The sequence below is a fragment of the Bufo gargarizans genome, chromosome 4 (genome assembly GCF_014858855.1).
Source record: "Bufo gargarizans isolate SCDJY-AF-19 chromosome 4, ASM1485885v1, whole genome shotgun sequence".
In the NCBI taxonomy this organism is placed as follows: domain Eukaryota; kingdom Metazoa; phylum Chordata; class Amphibia; order Anura; family Bufonidae; genus Bufo; species Bufo gargarizans.
In genome coordinates, this window is record NC_058083.1 from 233756870 (window position 1) to 233773413 (window position 16544).

Consider the following 16544-nt stretch of genomic DNA (forward strand, 5'->3'; position numbering starts at 1 on the left):
ATTTTAGATGAAAAACTATTTTAATTCAGTCTATTGTTTTTATTAACTTTTTGGGGATTGGAGAGGAAAAGCAATTGCGTTATTCTGATTCTGTATTTATATATTAAATAGATTTGTTGTACATTGCTTTAACTGCAAAATTGAGTTTCTTCCTGACACAAAATCTGGACATAGAACAGACCCTTCTCCAGAAACCTAGTAACTATAATATGATTGTTAAACTACAGAAATGCATTCAGACCCATCTTGAGCTTTAGTGAATTTACCATCACAGCCTCCTCTTTTAGAAAGTTCCATAGTATCATTGCTGTGACGACCCCTGTCAAGGTAGGTGCATGAACCTTTTTTCTTCCATATGTGGAGAATACTGGGTATAATTAGATTATGGGAGCAATTTCTGTATTGAGCTATGATATAGTTAGACATAGTTATTAGATCTCCCTCAAATTTATTTTTTCTAAAGAATCCTTATTTTGATAAGGTTTCTACCTACTGTAGTCCGCACTTTCCATATATTACATTAGTCAACCTCTGTAAAGTCTTTATTATTCATTGGTGTCCAAAATTGTACACAGTACTCCATGTGCGATCAGTCTAGTAATTTTTAAAGCTGTAGAAGCAAGTTCTTGTCTAAGCCCCTTTTGATGCTCCCCATCTTCTTACCAGCCTTGACTGCAAGTGCCTGATTTGCTTTTCCTTGTCAATTTACACAGTATTTTCCAAAATAAAACAAAGCTAGTTATTTATTGTTCCCAGCCCGTACACTTTGATACAAGAGATGCTTTATAGTCAGGTTTCCAAAGATTCTTACACAGAAATTGAATCATAGCTTGGATTCCCTTCACCTGCTGAAAATATACAGTTTGTTGCATCAACGCCATGACACATTGCCTTAGCCAAGGTAGAATATCTTGTTGGGCCTCTTCTGGCTCCAGTTATACCCATCCTTGTGTCATGTAGATCTGTATCTTCAGGCAGAAACTGTTTGCCATATCCCCCCTTTCATAGTGGTTTGGCCATCCACACCATTATCACCTCATCTCTATAACCACTTCATGAATGTGTGAATCTCAGCTTAACCAAATACATCCTGTTTTCAATTTTTCTAGTTAAATGTATTCATGTAATAGACTAAATCTGTTTAATTTGTTTTCCAGATTGTGGCAAATTCATGGGGAAAAACTTGGGGAGAAAATGGATATTTCAGAATTAGTCGAGGAGAAAACGAATGTGGTATTGAAAGCTTGATAATAGGAGCTTGGTGCCACACCATGGAATAATAATGAAACATTCTATAGACTTTTACATTTCATGTTTTATGTAATGTAATATTTTGTACGTGATTTAGTTTGAATAATTTGTTATAATTAGTTATTGCAAAGTTTGCCAGCAATAATATTGTATTCTTTTAGTAATATTATGGGTCCATTCACACGTCCGCAACTTGGATCCGATGCAGACCCAATCATTTTTAAATGGGGCCGGAACGGATGCGGACAGCACACTATATGCTGTCCGCATCTGCATTTCCAGATCCGCAATTCCGTTCCTGAAAAAAATTGAACATTTTCTATTAAAGTGCCAGTGATGTGCAGTCCGCAAAATGCGGAATGCACATTGCCGATGTCCGTGTTTTGCGGATGCGCAATTTGTGGACCGCAAAACACCTACGGACGTCTGAATGGACAGTAATAAAGGCAATCTGTCACCAGCTGTGGTTCTCCTAATTAAAATTTTATTTTTCTATTTTTTTTTTCTTATCTGTCCAAGGCAAAGCTCCATTCCGAGTTATGTTACTTTTTCTTAATATGAAAATTTTGCTTTTGTTGCTCCCAGGCACCACATCTTTCTATGGCCAGTCTTTGTTTGACAGGACCAAGCAGTGCCAAAGCTTCCAGAGAGGGGTTGGCCAAGGAAATGAGTGGAGCGTGGGTACAACAAGAGCAATGGCAATGCCCTCATTGCACAATAGGCCTCATTTACATATTAGGAACAAGCTTTATAACTCAGAAACGGAAACTCAGATCAACAAAAGAAAAACAAAATTTTAATCAAGTGAACAGCTATGTCTATGCAAACAGCAGTATAGGGAGGTCGCTGATAACATATTACCTTTAACTAGGTACTAACATAATATTACTAAATCATTATGATGAATTATGACATTATAGTAGTTGAATGTTTGCATTTGAAAACATCCATTGCTGCACTGCTTACTGATCGAGCACTAAAGTGCATGTGTGCTCTGGCCGAGCACATCGTTATGCTCGAGTGCTCTACCGAGCACCCTAGCATAATGGAAGTCAATGGGAGAACAAGATTAGTCTTGTCATAAGATTATGAAACCAATAGATGGCGCTGTTCATCTTGTTGGGCCGCTAGTAAGTGGGGCACCCTGCTCAACAGAGTCCACACAGGCTATTATAGGCTGAGTGCTACACAGTGTGTAGACTCTGTTGAGCAGAGTGCTTCACTTACTAGCGCCCCAACAAGATCAACAGCGTCCTCTATTGGTTTCATAGTCTTATGACAATAGTCATAAGACTCATAGTCTAATAGACTTGTCATAAAACTATGAAACCAATAGATGGTGCTGTTCATGAGTAATGTAAATCACACATTTTCCATGCATGTCTTTCCCATATGCCCATGTTTATGCAAATTAGTTTTTACATGACAAAACTATATAGAAAGGTTATTAAATATTATGTTAGGACAATCAGAAAACCTTTTGTCACCCTAATGATATTGATCTAGGTGCGCAGGTCCACCCAAGCCATCCAAAAGATGTGAAGCAACTTTAAGGCTTACTGGTTCTCAGTCAGATGAGAGCTGGTTTGGAATGTCTCATAGTGCACAAGGCTGCCATTGTAAAGTATGCTGACTGTTATCTGTCTCATGGATAGATTGTTGGCTTCCACATAACTGGCTTTTGGCATATAGTCTTTGAGTGGTTGTCTATTGCATGTCATAGATAATAGGAGTCCAAGACACATCTGGCCATCCACTTAATGTTGTTTCCAAACCATTTTGATGGGGTTCCATCTTTTTTTTTTTTTTTTGAACCAGACACTCTCTCTTCTTCAGAGCAGGGGGTGCCTGGCTTGATGCTCGGGTCTCCCATTGACTTTCATTGTACTAAATTGTACTTGAGAACCCGCAGTACTCGGCCGAGCACTGCAATGTTCCGAGCATAGCGATGCTCGAGCCGAACAGCAGTTCGGCAGAGCATGCTCGCTCAACACTATTGCTTACATTTATATGACATAGCTACTATTCTATTGCAATGTCTTCCCCAAAATTTATTGGTTTGATTTTAAACTAACTTGATGTCGTTAAATATTATTCTATTAAACAAAGAAACCTTTCAATCAAGTTTATTGGAAACTTTTTTTGCATAGTTCCCTCATGGTTTCCAATTAATTTAATCATTTATTAGAGTTATACAAGACACATTAACGACCTGTATTGTTACTTCATACCATGTCCTACATTATTGCCTAAAGAGAAGACTTGAAATGTCTTTCATTTTAATACTAATATTACAATTCTTGTACATTGCATGTTTCATTTTAAATTCCAAAATAGAGAAAAAAAAGCATGACTCGTACATGCCCTGCATTGATCTATAAATGTTTCTCAGAGTAGCTGGGGGTCCATCTGATAGCTGGGGGTCCATTCCAATTCCCGGCACCCCCACTGATTAGCATCACTAGAGATGACAAAGTGTAGCAATCTAGACCCGATCTACAGGTCAAATGAATAAGTTCAAGAAGATATCACAGCACTCCAACCACAATACTGGAAAACCATTTTCCGTTGTGACATAGAAACATGGCCTCTTTAACTAGGCCCAAACAGGTAGTGACATAAAAGTTTATGCAAATTACAACCAATTAAAGGGGTTGTCTTGGTTCAGAGCTATTCCCATTTTCACCCCTGCAACCCCTGTGATATAAGCATTGGAGAATTTCATGCTCTGATGCTCTCCTTTGCCATGCACTGAATTGCGCATGGCAAGGGCATTTTCAGGAGATCCAGTGACGTATCGGACTCTCCATGGGAACTGCCAGGTGGAGGCTTCTGCCCAGCAGTGTATTCGGTAACATCACTGGCACTGATGGGCGGGCTTTAGCACTGCCCTAGCCTGTAAAATGGCTAGGGCAGTGCTAAAGCTGGCCCATCAGAGCCAGTGACTTCACCGAATACAGAGATAAACAGACATGCTCCAATTCTCATATCACAGGGGCTGCTGGGATGAAAATGTGGGTATGTCTGGGTTCAGAAAAGCATGAAAAAAAGAGCATGAAAATACAAAATCCATCCCTGCATGTGTATTTCTTCCTTAATGGTACAGCGACTCTTCTTCCCTTGCTCCTGGAACAAAGGAGATCCAAACACAAAAAATAGTATAATACAGAAAAAAGAACACCAAGACAGCTGCAGCTCACCACACTAATATGAATTTGAAATTTCAGATTGGTAAGCAACTCTCTCTTCCCTGCCCTGGACATTATTTGCATTTGAACAGATTTTATCTTATTGCGCTATTTTGTATAGTTATTTTATCATGCAAAAAATTATCTGAGAATAATTAGGCACTTTTTAGATTAACTGGTTGTACTTTGCGTAAACTGTGATGTTACTACCTGTTTGGGCCTATTTAATGAAGCCACATGTGTGTGTCACAATATGCTTAAAAAAAGCGGGAGCTGAAATTTCACAATTATGGATACTTGAAAATAAATTAACGTGTTTTTCAGTATTGCCATTGGAGTGCTGTCATCTCTTCTTGAACGTGATTATACAGTACAGACCAAAAGTTTGGATACACCTTCTCATTCAAAGAGTTTTCTTTATTTTCATGACTATGAAGGCATCAAACTATGAATTAACACATTTGGAATTATATACATAACAAACAAGTGTGAAACAACTGAGAATATGTCATATTCTAGGTTCTTCAAAGTAGCCACCTTTTGCTTTGATTACTGCTTTCCACACTCTTGGCATTCTCTTGATGAACTTCAAGAGGTAGTCCCCTGAAATGGTCTTCCAACAGTCTTGAAGGAGTTTCCAGAGATGCTTAGCACTTGTCGGCCCTTTTGCCTTCACTCTGCGGACCTGCTTACCCCAAACCATCTCCATTGCGCTCAGGTCCGGTGACTGTGGAGGCCAGGTCATCTGGCGCAGCACCCCATCACTCTCCTTCATGGTTAAATAGCCCTTACTTTCAAAGTTTTCCCAATTTTTCGGCTGACTGACTGACCTTCAATTCTTAAAGTAATGATTGCCACTCGTTTTTCTTTACTTAGCTGCTTTTTCTTGCCATAATACAAATTCTAACAGTCTATTCAGTAGGACTATCAGCTGTGTATCCACCTGACTTCTCCTCAACGCCACTGATGGTCCCAACCCCATCTATAAGGCAAGAAATCCCACTTATCAAACCCGACAGGGCACACCTGTGAAGTGAAAACCATTTCAGGTGACTACCTCTTGAAGCTCAACAAGAGAATGCCAAGAGTGTGGAAAGCAGTAATCAAAGCAAAAGGTGGCTACTTTGAAGAACCTAGAATATGACATATTTTCAGTTGTTTCACACTTGTTTGTTATGTATATAATTCCACATGTGTTAATTCATAGTTTTGATGCCTTCAGTGTGAATCTACAATTTTCATAGTCATGAAAATAAAGAAAACTCTTTGAATGAGAAGGTGTGTCCAAACTTTTGGTCTGTACTGTATATATATATATATATATATATATATATATTGTGGGGGTTTACTCTGATAGGCAGGTTAGCAGACGCAGTATAGAGGCAACAACAAAGTCTTTAAATTAAACAGTTCAGTGTTTTTTCACAAATTGAGGGCTCGTTTACACGAATGTGTGCTGCCCGTTTCCATATTGCAGACCACATTTGTGGATCCGCAATACATGGGCACCATTTCATGTGCATTCCGCATCACGGATGCGGACCCATTCACTTCAGAGTGCTTCCTGGGGTTCCGTTCCGTGCCTCCACACCGTAAAAAGATAGAACATGCTCAAACCTTTTGCGGAACGGAGGGATCGCGGATCTATTCAATTGAATGGGTCCATGCTCCCCATGCGGCTGGGCCACGGTTGGTGCCCTTGCATTGCAGACTGCAATTTGCTGTCCACGGCACGGGCTTCACACGGTCGTGTGAATGAGCCCTAAGTAAATGACAACAAAAAGTCAGTTTCAAGGAAAATAGTCACCTTGTGATTCTGGTGTTCGTTCACACCATGCAGCAAAAAATAAATCTTGGACAAAGCAGAATCCACCTGCTTTCACACAAACAAGGTAGCAGGCCTACTCCAGGCCCAAACTCCCAGCTCCAAACACAGAGACTGACAGAGGTCCACTGTCAGAGAGGAGTAATCCACACCACCTGACAGTGCTACCTGTGTTTTATAGCCCAAAACCAAGACCCGGCCTGGAACTTGGGGAGTAGTCACCCACCCAGCACTTTGCCTACTCCCAGTAAGTGCCATCCCAGACAAGATATACAGCCATACTAAAATTGTAAAGTGTCAATCAGCATTAGCTGCCGCTGACACCTGAAAATACCGTCTTTTACTTCACAGAGAAATGAAGAGAAGTACGCTACACCTTAAGTGGAGCGTGTGGACTGCTGGGGGCGCACGAGACAACCAAACAAGGACCGTGTTTTAATTTCGGCAGTATTCCATTTATTTATAAGACAACGCGTTTCGGGGTAAAATCCCCTTTATCAAGTCTAAAAGAAAAGTTAAATAAAACAAAAACAGAGAAACATATATTTGAAGACATAAATTTTGTGCTTCCCTATGATAATTCTGTATAAAAAGGGATATATAAATAAATAGATAGGTATTGATGAATTTAGCTGTAAATATAGGTACCAAAACATATAAAAATGGTAAGTATCACTAAAATACACAAAGGAAGGGGATTACAAAATATATACATATATATACATATATATACATACACATATATATATATATATATATATATATATATATATACATACATACATACACATAAAAATAAATCAGTAGTAATGATCATAAACGGTAAAAATGAGTACGGATTAAAAATAATGCTATTGTATCTATGTTACTATATTTAAAGTACTATTTCTATTGTAAGAATGGATTTTGTGTTATATTGGCCACAGAATGGCAGATAAAAAATGAATCCAGGGTCAGGCTTTAAAGTATAGTTACTGATATTTCATATGTTTATATGTATACACAGGCACTATCAGATATAATTAGCAAATGTAAAATGTCTACTGGCAGTTAATTAGGGGGTATATATTATCTATTAGCCAACAGGAGTGTTACTACTATGGCTTTAAAAAGAGGAATATATAGCAAATCTTCAAGCCCTAGGGCATCTTACCTGAGCCGGGAAGGTTAGGAGAGTGTCACGGCTCATCTGGAGAGGCACGTGTAGAACGCTGACCTTTTCAGTGCCCGCGCTGCTGAAGGAAAGGGGAGTGGGTGGGAGGGACTGGCCGGGTCCAGAGGAGAGGCCTCAATAGGGAGGTGTGGTTGGGGAACACGAGCGGGGCCTGAGGTGGGCGGTGAAAGGAGGGACTTGTCCAGGTGAAAGACAGGGAGCTCATGTGGAGGCATAATTAAGCGGAGCACTGGAGCCTGTCAGGGGAGGTAACGGGGCAGGGCTAAATCGGAGGGCGGGGGCGGGGCTAATGCACGAGGGGCGGGGCTAACGCTGGTGAGAGGCGGAGCCTGGATCTGTGGGCGGCGGGTTCATGTGGGGGCGTGGTTAGGTGTAGCGCCGAGGGAGAGGACTGGGAGCTGTTGGAGGGGATGGAAAGACAATTCAGATGAGCCGTGACACTCTCCTAACCTTCCCGGCTCAGGTAAGATGCCCTAGGGCTTAAAGATTTGCTATATATTCCTCTTTTTAAAGCCATAGTAGTAACACTCCTGTTGGCTAATAGATAATATATACCCCCTAATTAACTGCCAGTAGACATTTTACATTTGCTAATTATATCTGATAGTGCCTGTGTATACATATAAACATATGAAATATCAGTAACTATACTTTAAAGCCTGACCCTGGATTCATTTTTTATCTGCCATTCTGTGGCCAATATAACACAAAATCCATTCTTACAATAGAAATAGTACTTTAAATATAGTAACATAGATACAATAGCATTATTTTTAATCCGTACTCATTTTTACCGTTTATGATCATTACTACTGATTTATTTTTATGTGTATGTATGTATGTATGTATGTATATATATATATATATATATATATATATATGTGTATGTATATATATGTATATATTTTGTAATCCCCTTCCTTTGTGTATTTTAGTGATACTTACCATTTTTATATGTTTTGGTACCTATATTTACAGCTAAATTCATCAATACCTATCTATTTATTTATTTATTTATATATCCCTTTTTATACAGAATTATCATAGGGAAGCACAAAATTTATGTCTTCAAATATATGTTACTCTGTTTTTGTTTTTATTTAACTTTTCTTTTAGACTTGATAAAGGGGATTTTACCCCAAAACGCGTTGTCTTATAAATAAATGGAATACTGCCGAAATTAAAACAGTCCTTGTTTGGTTGTCTCGTGCGCCCCCAGCAGTCCACACGCTCCACTTAAGGTGTAGCGTACTTCTCTTCATTTCCATTACCCTAGTGGCAGGGTGGCCCCTGCCCAAGGTGGCACCAACCATCCCTTATCTATACTTGATCTCCATTGCAGTTGCATCCAATTGATGCAACCGCAGTAGGTGAGCAAACCATTTTTTTCATTAGAAATTTGTTTGTTTGAATTTACTTACCCTATGAGCGCCTTCTCTATCCCATTGGCCATAATTTACTTCACAGAGGCCAGAAACCTCGGTGACACACACATACCTTCCATCAATGACGGACCCTTGCGCCTTCCTACATACCTCCCCACTTTGTTCAACCCTGAGGGGGTGAACACTTGCCAGACAGTGTACCCGGGACAGGGCCACCGCGTTTCCCTGCAAGCGGTCTGCCCTGTGTTCCACTGAGAACTTGTAGTTCTGTAATGACAAGAACCATTTGGTGACACGAGCATTCCTCTCTTTGCCCTGGCTCATCCACTTGAGAGGAGAGTGGTTGGTCACCAGATGGAACATTCTGCCCAACAGATAATAGCGGAGAGATTTCAGTGTCCATTTGATGGCCAGGCACTCTCTCTCCACTATGCTGTACCTGGTCTCAGCTGGTTGCGGGTCAGGAAAACAACGGGATGTTCCTCCCCATTGAGTTGCTGAGAGAGTACAGCTCCGAGGCCTACTTCAGAGGCATTGGTCTGTACCACAAACTCCCTCTTGAAGTCGGGCGTCACCAAAACCGGTGACCTGCACAGGACCGACTTCAATGTGGAAAAAGCCTCTTCCACCTGGTCATTCCATCGGACTATTACGGACTTCCGTCCCTTCAGGAGCCCTGTCATTGGAGCCTCTAAGGTGGCAAAATGAGGAACGAACCTTATATACAGTAACAGCCCACCATTCCCAGGTGCTTCGTGGTGACAGGTCGTGACTAGGGTTGAGCGAACATGAACTGTAAAGTTCAGGTTCGTACCAAACTTTAGGATTATTAGACCCCGGACCCGAACCCAAACTTTTCAGTAAAAGTTTGGGTTCAGGTTCGATGTTTGGCGAGTTAATGGCGCTTTTTGAAAGGCTGCAGAGCAGAAAATCAACAAGCGTTTAATTTGTATGCCCTTAGAAGCCATCACACCCATGGCTACTAATTAGGGATGAGCGAACTCGAACTGTATAGTTCGGGTTCGTACCGAATTTTGGGGTGTCCGTGACACGGACCCGAACCCGGACATTTTCGTAAAAGTCCGGGTTCGGGTTCGGTGTTCGTCGCTTTCTTCGCGCTTTTGTGACGCTTTCTTGGCGCTTTTTGAAAGGCTGCAAAGCAGCCAATCAACAAGCGTCATACTACTTGCCCCAAGAGGCCATCACAGCCATGCCTACTATTGGCATGGCTGTGATTGGCCAGAGCACCATGTGACCCAGCCTCTATTTAAGCTGGAGTCACATAGCGCCGCCCGTCACTCTGCTCTGATTAGCGTAGGGAGAGGTTGCGGCTGCGACAGTAGGGCGAGATTAGGCAGATTAACTCCTCCAAAGGACTTGATTAACTGATCGATCTGCAGCTGTGGATCATTGAGCTGCTGATCCTCAATTGCTCACTGTTTTTAGGCTGCACAGACCGTTTGTCAGTCTCATTTTTCTGGGGTGATCGGCGGCCATTTTGTGTCTTGTGGTGCGCCAGCACAAGCTGCGACCAAGTGCATTTAACCCTCAATGGTGTGGTTGTTTTTTGGCTAAAGCCTACATCAGGGTGAAGCTGTCACACCAAGTGCATTTAACCAGCAATAGTCTGTTTATTTTTTGGCCATATCCCAGTCTAATTCTGTCACTAAATCCATACCGGTCACCCAGCGCCTAAATACTAGGCCTCAAATTTATATCCAGCTAAATCTGTCCCTAGTGCTGTAGCTGGGCGAGTTATTTAGTGTCCGTTCAAGCACATTTCTTGTTCTGGGTTGAAATACAATTCCCAATTTAGCAATTTCATAATTTAGTGGTTCCTGCTATATCAGAGCTATTTGAAATCTATCCCAAAAAGGGTATATAATATTGAAGGTGCACATTGGGTCATTCAGAATAACTTCACACACACGCTTCTGTGCATTTCCAAGTCTAATTCTGTCACTAAATCCATACCGGTGACCCAGCGCCTAAATACTAGGCCTCAAATTTAAATCCCTCTAAATCTCTCGTTACCCACCGCTGTACTGTTGTTGCTGGGCAAGATATTTAGTGTCCGTCAAAGCACATTTTTTGTTCTGGGTTGAAGTACAATTCCCAATTTAGCAATTTCATAATTTAGTGGTTTCTGCTATATCAGAGCTATTTGAAATCTATCCCTAAAAGGGTATATAATATTGAAGGTGCACATTGGGTCATTCAGAATAACTTCACACACACGCTTCTGTGCATTTCCAAGTCTAATTCTGTCACTAAATCCATACCGGTGACCCAGCGCCTAAATACTAGGCCTCAAATTTAAATCCCTCTAAATCTCTCGTTACCCACCGCTGTACTGTTGTTGCTGGGCAAGATATTTAGTGTCCGTCAAAGCACATTTTTTGTTCTGGGTTGAAGTACAATTCCCAATTTAGCAATTTCATAATTTAGTGGTTTCTGCTATATCAGAGCTATTTGAAATCTATCCCTAAAAGGGTATATAATATTGAAGGTGCACATAGGGTCATTCAGAATAACTTCACACACACGCTTCTGTGCATTTCCAAGTCTAATTCTGTCACTAAATCCATACCGGTGACCCAGCGCCTAAATACTAGGCCTCAAATTTAAATCCCTCTAAATCTCTCGTTACCCACCGCTGTACTGTTGTTGCTGGGCAAGATATTTAGTGTCCGTCAAAGCACATTTTTTGTTCTGGGTTGAAGTACAATTCCCAATTTAGCAATTTCATAATTTAGTGGTTTCTGCTATATCAGAGCTATTTGAAATCTATCCCTAAAAGGGTATATAATATTGAAGGTGCACATAGGGTCATTCAGAATAACTTCACACACACGCTTCTGTGCATTTCCAAGTCTAATTCTGTCACTAAATCCATACCGGTGACCCAGCGCCTAAATACTAGGCCTCAAATTTATATCCCGCTAAATCTCTCGTTACCGCTGTACTGTTGTTGCTGGGCAAGATATTTAGTGTCCGTCAAAGCACATTTTTTGTTCTGGGTTGAAGTACAATTCCCAATTTAGCAATTTCATAATTTAGTGGTTCCTGCTATATCAGAGCTATTTGAAATCTATCCCAAAAAGGGTATATAATATTGAAGGTGCACATTGGGTCATTCAGAATAACTTCACACACACCCGCTACTGTGTATTTCCAAGTCTAATTCTGTCACTAAACCCATACCTGTCACCCAGCGCCTAAATACTAGGCCTCAAATTTAAATCCCTCTAAATCTCTCGTTACCGCTGTACTGTTGTTGCTGGGCAAGATATTTAGTGTCCGTCAAAGCACATTTTTTGTTCTGGGTTGAAGTACAATTCCCAATTTAGCAATTTCATAATTTAGTGGTTCCTGCTATATCAGAGCTATTTGGAATCTATCCCTAAAAGGGTATATAATATTGAAGGTGCACATTGGGTCATTCAGAATAACTTCACACACACCCGCTACTGTGTATTTCCAAGTCTAATTCTGTCACTAAACCCATACCTGTCACCCAGCGCCTAAATACTAGGCCTCAAATTTAAATCCCTCTAAATCTCTCGTTACCGCTGTACTGTTGTTGCTGGGCAAGATATTTAGTGTCCGTCAAAGCACATTTTTTGTTCTGGGTTGAAGTACAATTCCCAATTTAGCAATTTCATAATTTAGTGGTTTCTGCTATATCAGAGCTATTTGAAATCTATCCCTAAAAGGGTATATAATATTGAAGGTGCACATTGGGTCATTCAGAATAACTTCACACACACGCTTCTGTGCATTTCCAAGTCTAATTCTGTCACTAAATCCATACCGGTGACCCAGCGCCTAAATACTAGGCCTCAAATTTAAATCCCTCTAAATCTCTCGTTACCCACCGCTGTACTGTTGTTGCTGGGCAAGATATTTAGTGTCCGTCAAAGCACATTTTTTGTTCTGGGTTGAAGTACAATTCCCAATTTAGCAATTTCATAATTTAGTGGTTTCTGCTATATCAGAGCTATTTGAAATCTATCCCTAAAAGGGTATATAATATTGAAGGTGCACATAGGGTCATTCAGAATAACTTCACACACACGCTTCTGTGCATTTCCAAGTCTAATTCTGTCACTAAATCCATACCGGTGACCCAGCGCCTAAATACTAGGCCTCAAATTTAAATCCCTCTAAATCTCTCGTTACCGCTGTCCTGTTGTAGCTGGGAAAGTTATTTAGTGCCCGTCAAAGCACATTTTTTGTTCTGGGTTGAAGTACAATTCCCAATTTAGCAATTTCATAATTTAGTGGTTCCTGCTATATCAGAGCTATTTGAAATCTATCCCAAAAAGGGTATATAATATTCAAGGTGCACATTGGGTCATTCAGAATAACTTCACACACACGCTTCTGTGCATTTCCAAGTCTAATTCTGTCACTAAATCCATACCGGTGACCCAGCGCCTAAATACTAGGCCTCAAATTTAAATCCCTCTAAATCTCTCGTTACCCACCGCTGTACTGTTGTTGCTGGGCAAGATATTTAGTGTCCGTCAAAGCACATTTTTTGTTCTGGGTTGAAGTACAATTCCCAATTTAGCAATTTCATAATTTAGTGGTTTCTGCTATATCAGAGCTATTTGAAATCTATCCCTAAAAGGGTATATAATATTGAAGGTGCACATAGGGTCATTCAGAATAACTTCACACACACGCTTCTGTGCATTTCCAAGTCTAATTCTGTCACTAAATCCATACCGGTGACCCAGCGCCTAAATACTAGGCCTCAAATTTAAATCCCTCTAAATCTCTCGTTACCGCTGTCCTGTTGTAGCTGGGAAAGTTATTTAGTGCCCGTCAAAGCACATTTTTTGTTCTGGGTTGAAGTACAATTCCCAATTTAGCAATTTCATAATTTAGTGGTTCCTGCTATATCAGAGCTATTTGAAATCTATCCCAAAAGGGTATATAATATTCAAGGTGCACATTGGGTCATTCAGAATAACTTCACACACACGCTTCTGTGCATTTCCAAGTCTAATTCTGTCACTAAATCCATACCGGTCACCCAGCGCCTAAATACTAGGCCTCAAATTTATATCCCGCTGAATTTGAATACAATACATTGGGCCAAATAATATATTTGTTGTTGTGGTGAACCATAACAATGAGAAAAACATCTAGTAAGGGACGCGGACGTGGACATGGTCGTGGTGGTGTTAGTGGACCCTCTGGTGCTGGGAGAGGACGTGGCCGTTCTGCCACATCCACACGTCCTAGTGTACCAACTACCTCAGGTCCCAGTAGCCGCCAGAATTTACAGCGATATATGGTGGGGCCCAATGCCGTTCTAAGGATGGTAAGGCCTGAGCAGGTACAGGCATTAGTCAATTGGGTGGCCGACAGTGGATCCAGCACGTTCACATTATCTCCCACCCAGTCTTCTGCAGAAAGCGCACAGATGGCGCCTGAAAACCAACCCCATCAGTCTGTCACATCACCCCCATGCATACCAGGGAAACTGTCTCAGCCTCAAGTTATGCAGCAGTCTCTTATGCTGTTTGAAGACTCCGCTGGCAGGGTTTCCCAAGGGCATCCACCTAGCCCTTCCCCAGCGGTGAAAGACATAGAATGCACTGACGCACAACCACTTATGTTTCCTGATGATGAGGACATGGGAATACCACCTCAGCATGTCTCTGATGATGACGAAACACAGGTGCCAACTGCTGCGTCTTTCTGCAGTGTGCAGACTGAACAGGAGGTCAGGGATCAAGACTGGGTGGAAGACGATGCAGGGGACGATGAGGTCCTAGACCCCACATGGAATGAAGGTCGTGCCACTGACTTTCACAGTTCGGAGGAAGAGGCAGTGGTGAGACCGAGCCAACAGCGTAGCAAAAGAGGGAGCAGTGGGCAAAAGCAGAACACCCGCCGCCAAGAGACTCCGCCTGCTACTGACCGCCGCCATCTGGGACCGAGCACCCCAAAGGCAGCTTCAAGGAGTTCCCTGGCATGGCACTTCTTCAAACAATGTGCTGACGACAAGACCCGAGTGGTTTGCACGCTGTGCCATCAGAGCCTGAAGCGAGGCATTAACGTTCTGAACCTGAGCACAACCTGCATGACCAGGCACCTGCATGCAAAGCATGAACTGCAGTGGAGTAAACACCTTAAAACCAAGGAAGTCACTCAGGCTCCCCCTGCTACCTCTTCTGCTGCTGCCGCCTCGGCCTATTCTGCTGCTGCCGCCTCGGCCTCTTCCTCCGCCTCTGGAGGAACGTTGGCACCTGCCGCCCAGCAAACAGGGGATGTACCACCAACACCACCACCACCACCTCCGTCACCAAGCGTCTCAACCATGTCACACGCCAGCGTTCAGCTCTCCATCTCACAAACATTTGATAGAAAGCGTAAATTCCCACCTAGCCACCCTCGATCCCTGGCCCTGAATGCCAGCATTTCTAAACTACTGGCCTATGAAATGCTGTCATTTAGGCTGGTGGACACAGACAGCTTCAAACAGCTCATGTCGCTTGCTGTCCCACAGTATGTTGTTCCCAGCCGGCACTACTTCTCCAAGAGAGCCGTGCCTTCCCTGCACAACCAAGTATCCGATAAAATCAAGTGTGCACTGCGCAACGCCATCTGTAGCAAGGTCCACCTAACCACAGATACGTGGACCAGTAAGCACGGCCAGGGACGCTATATCTCCCTAACTGCACACTGGGTAAATGTAGTGGCAGCTGGGCCCCAGGCGGAGAGCTGTTTGGCGCACGTCCTGCCGCCGCCAAGGATCGCAGGGCAACATTCTTTGCCTCCTGTTGCCACCTCCTCCTTCTCGGCTTCCTCCTCCTCTTCTTCCACCTGCTCATCCAGTCAGCCACACACCTTCACCACCAACTTCAGCACAGCCCGGGGTAAACGTCAGCAGGCCATTCTGAAACTCATATGTTTGGGGGACAGGCCCCACACCGCACAGGAGTTGTGGCGGGGTATTGAACAACAGACCGACGAGTGGTTGCTGCCGGTGAGCCTCAAGCCCGGCCTGGTGGTGTGTGATAATGGGCGAAATCTCGTTGCAGCTCTGGGACTAGCCAATTTGACGCACATCCCTTGCTTGGCGCATGTGCTGAATTTGGTGGTGCAGAAGTTCATTCACAACTACCCCGACATGTCAGAGCTGCTGCATAAAGTGCGGGCCGTCTGTTCGCGCTTCCGGCGTTCACATCCTGCCGCTGCTCGCCTGTCTGCGCTACAGCGTAACTTCGGCCTTCCCGCTCACCGCCTCATATGCGACGTGCCCACCAGGTGGAACTCCACCTTGCACATGCTGGACAGACTGTGCGAGCAGCAGCAGGCCATAGTGGAGTTTCAGCTGCAGCACGCACGGGTCAGTCGCACTACAGAACAGCACCACTTCACCACCAATGACTGGGCCTCCATGCGAGACCTGTGTGCCCTGTTGCGCTGTTTCGAGTACTCCACCAACATGGCCAGTGGCGATGACACCGTTATCAGCGTTACAATACCACTTCTATGTCTCCTTGAGAAAACACTTAGGGCGATGATGGAACAGGAGGTGGCCCAGGAGGAGGAGGAGGAGGATGAGGAAGAGGGGTCATTTTTAGCACTTTCAGGCCAGTCTCTTCGAAGTGACTCAGAGGGAGGTTTTTTGCAACAGCAGAGGCCAGGTACAAATGTGGCCAGCCAGGGCCCACTACTGGAGGACGAGGAGGACGAGG

At 42.9% G+C, this 16544-nt stretch overlaps 1 protein-coding gene across 1 annotated transcript in view; it reads left to right on the top strand.

Annotated features, from left to right (window-relative positions):
* LOC122935346 (tubulointerstitial nephritis antigen-like) overlaps positions 1 to 1280 on the top strand; it is a 131585-nt gene extending 130305 nt beyond the window's left edge. Inside the window, exon 13 of the mRNA XM_044291111.1 lies at positions 1158 to 1280. Within this exon, the coding sequence (XP_044147046.1) occupies positions 1158 to 1280 (123 nt within the window). The remainder of the gene's footprint in view (positions 1 to 1157) is intronic.
* Positions 1281 to 16544: the final 15264 nt, after the last annotated feature.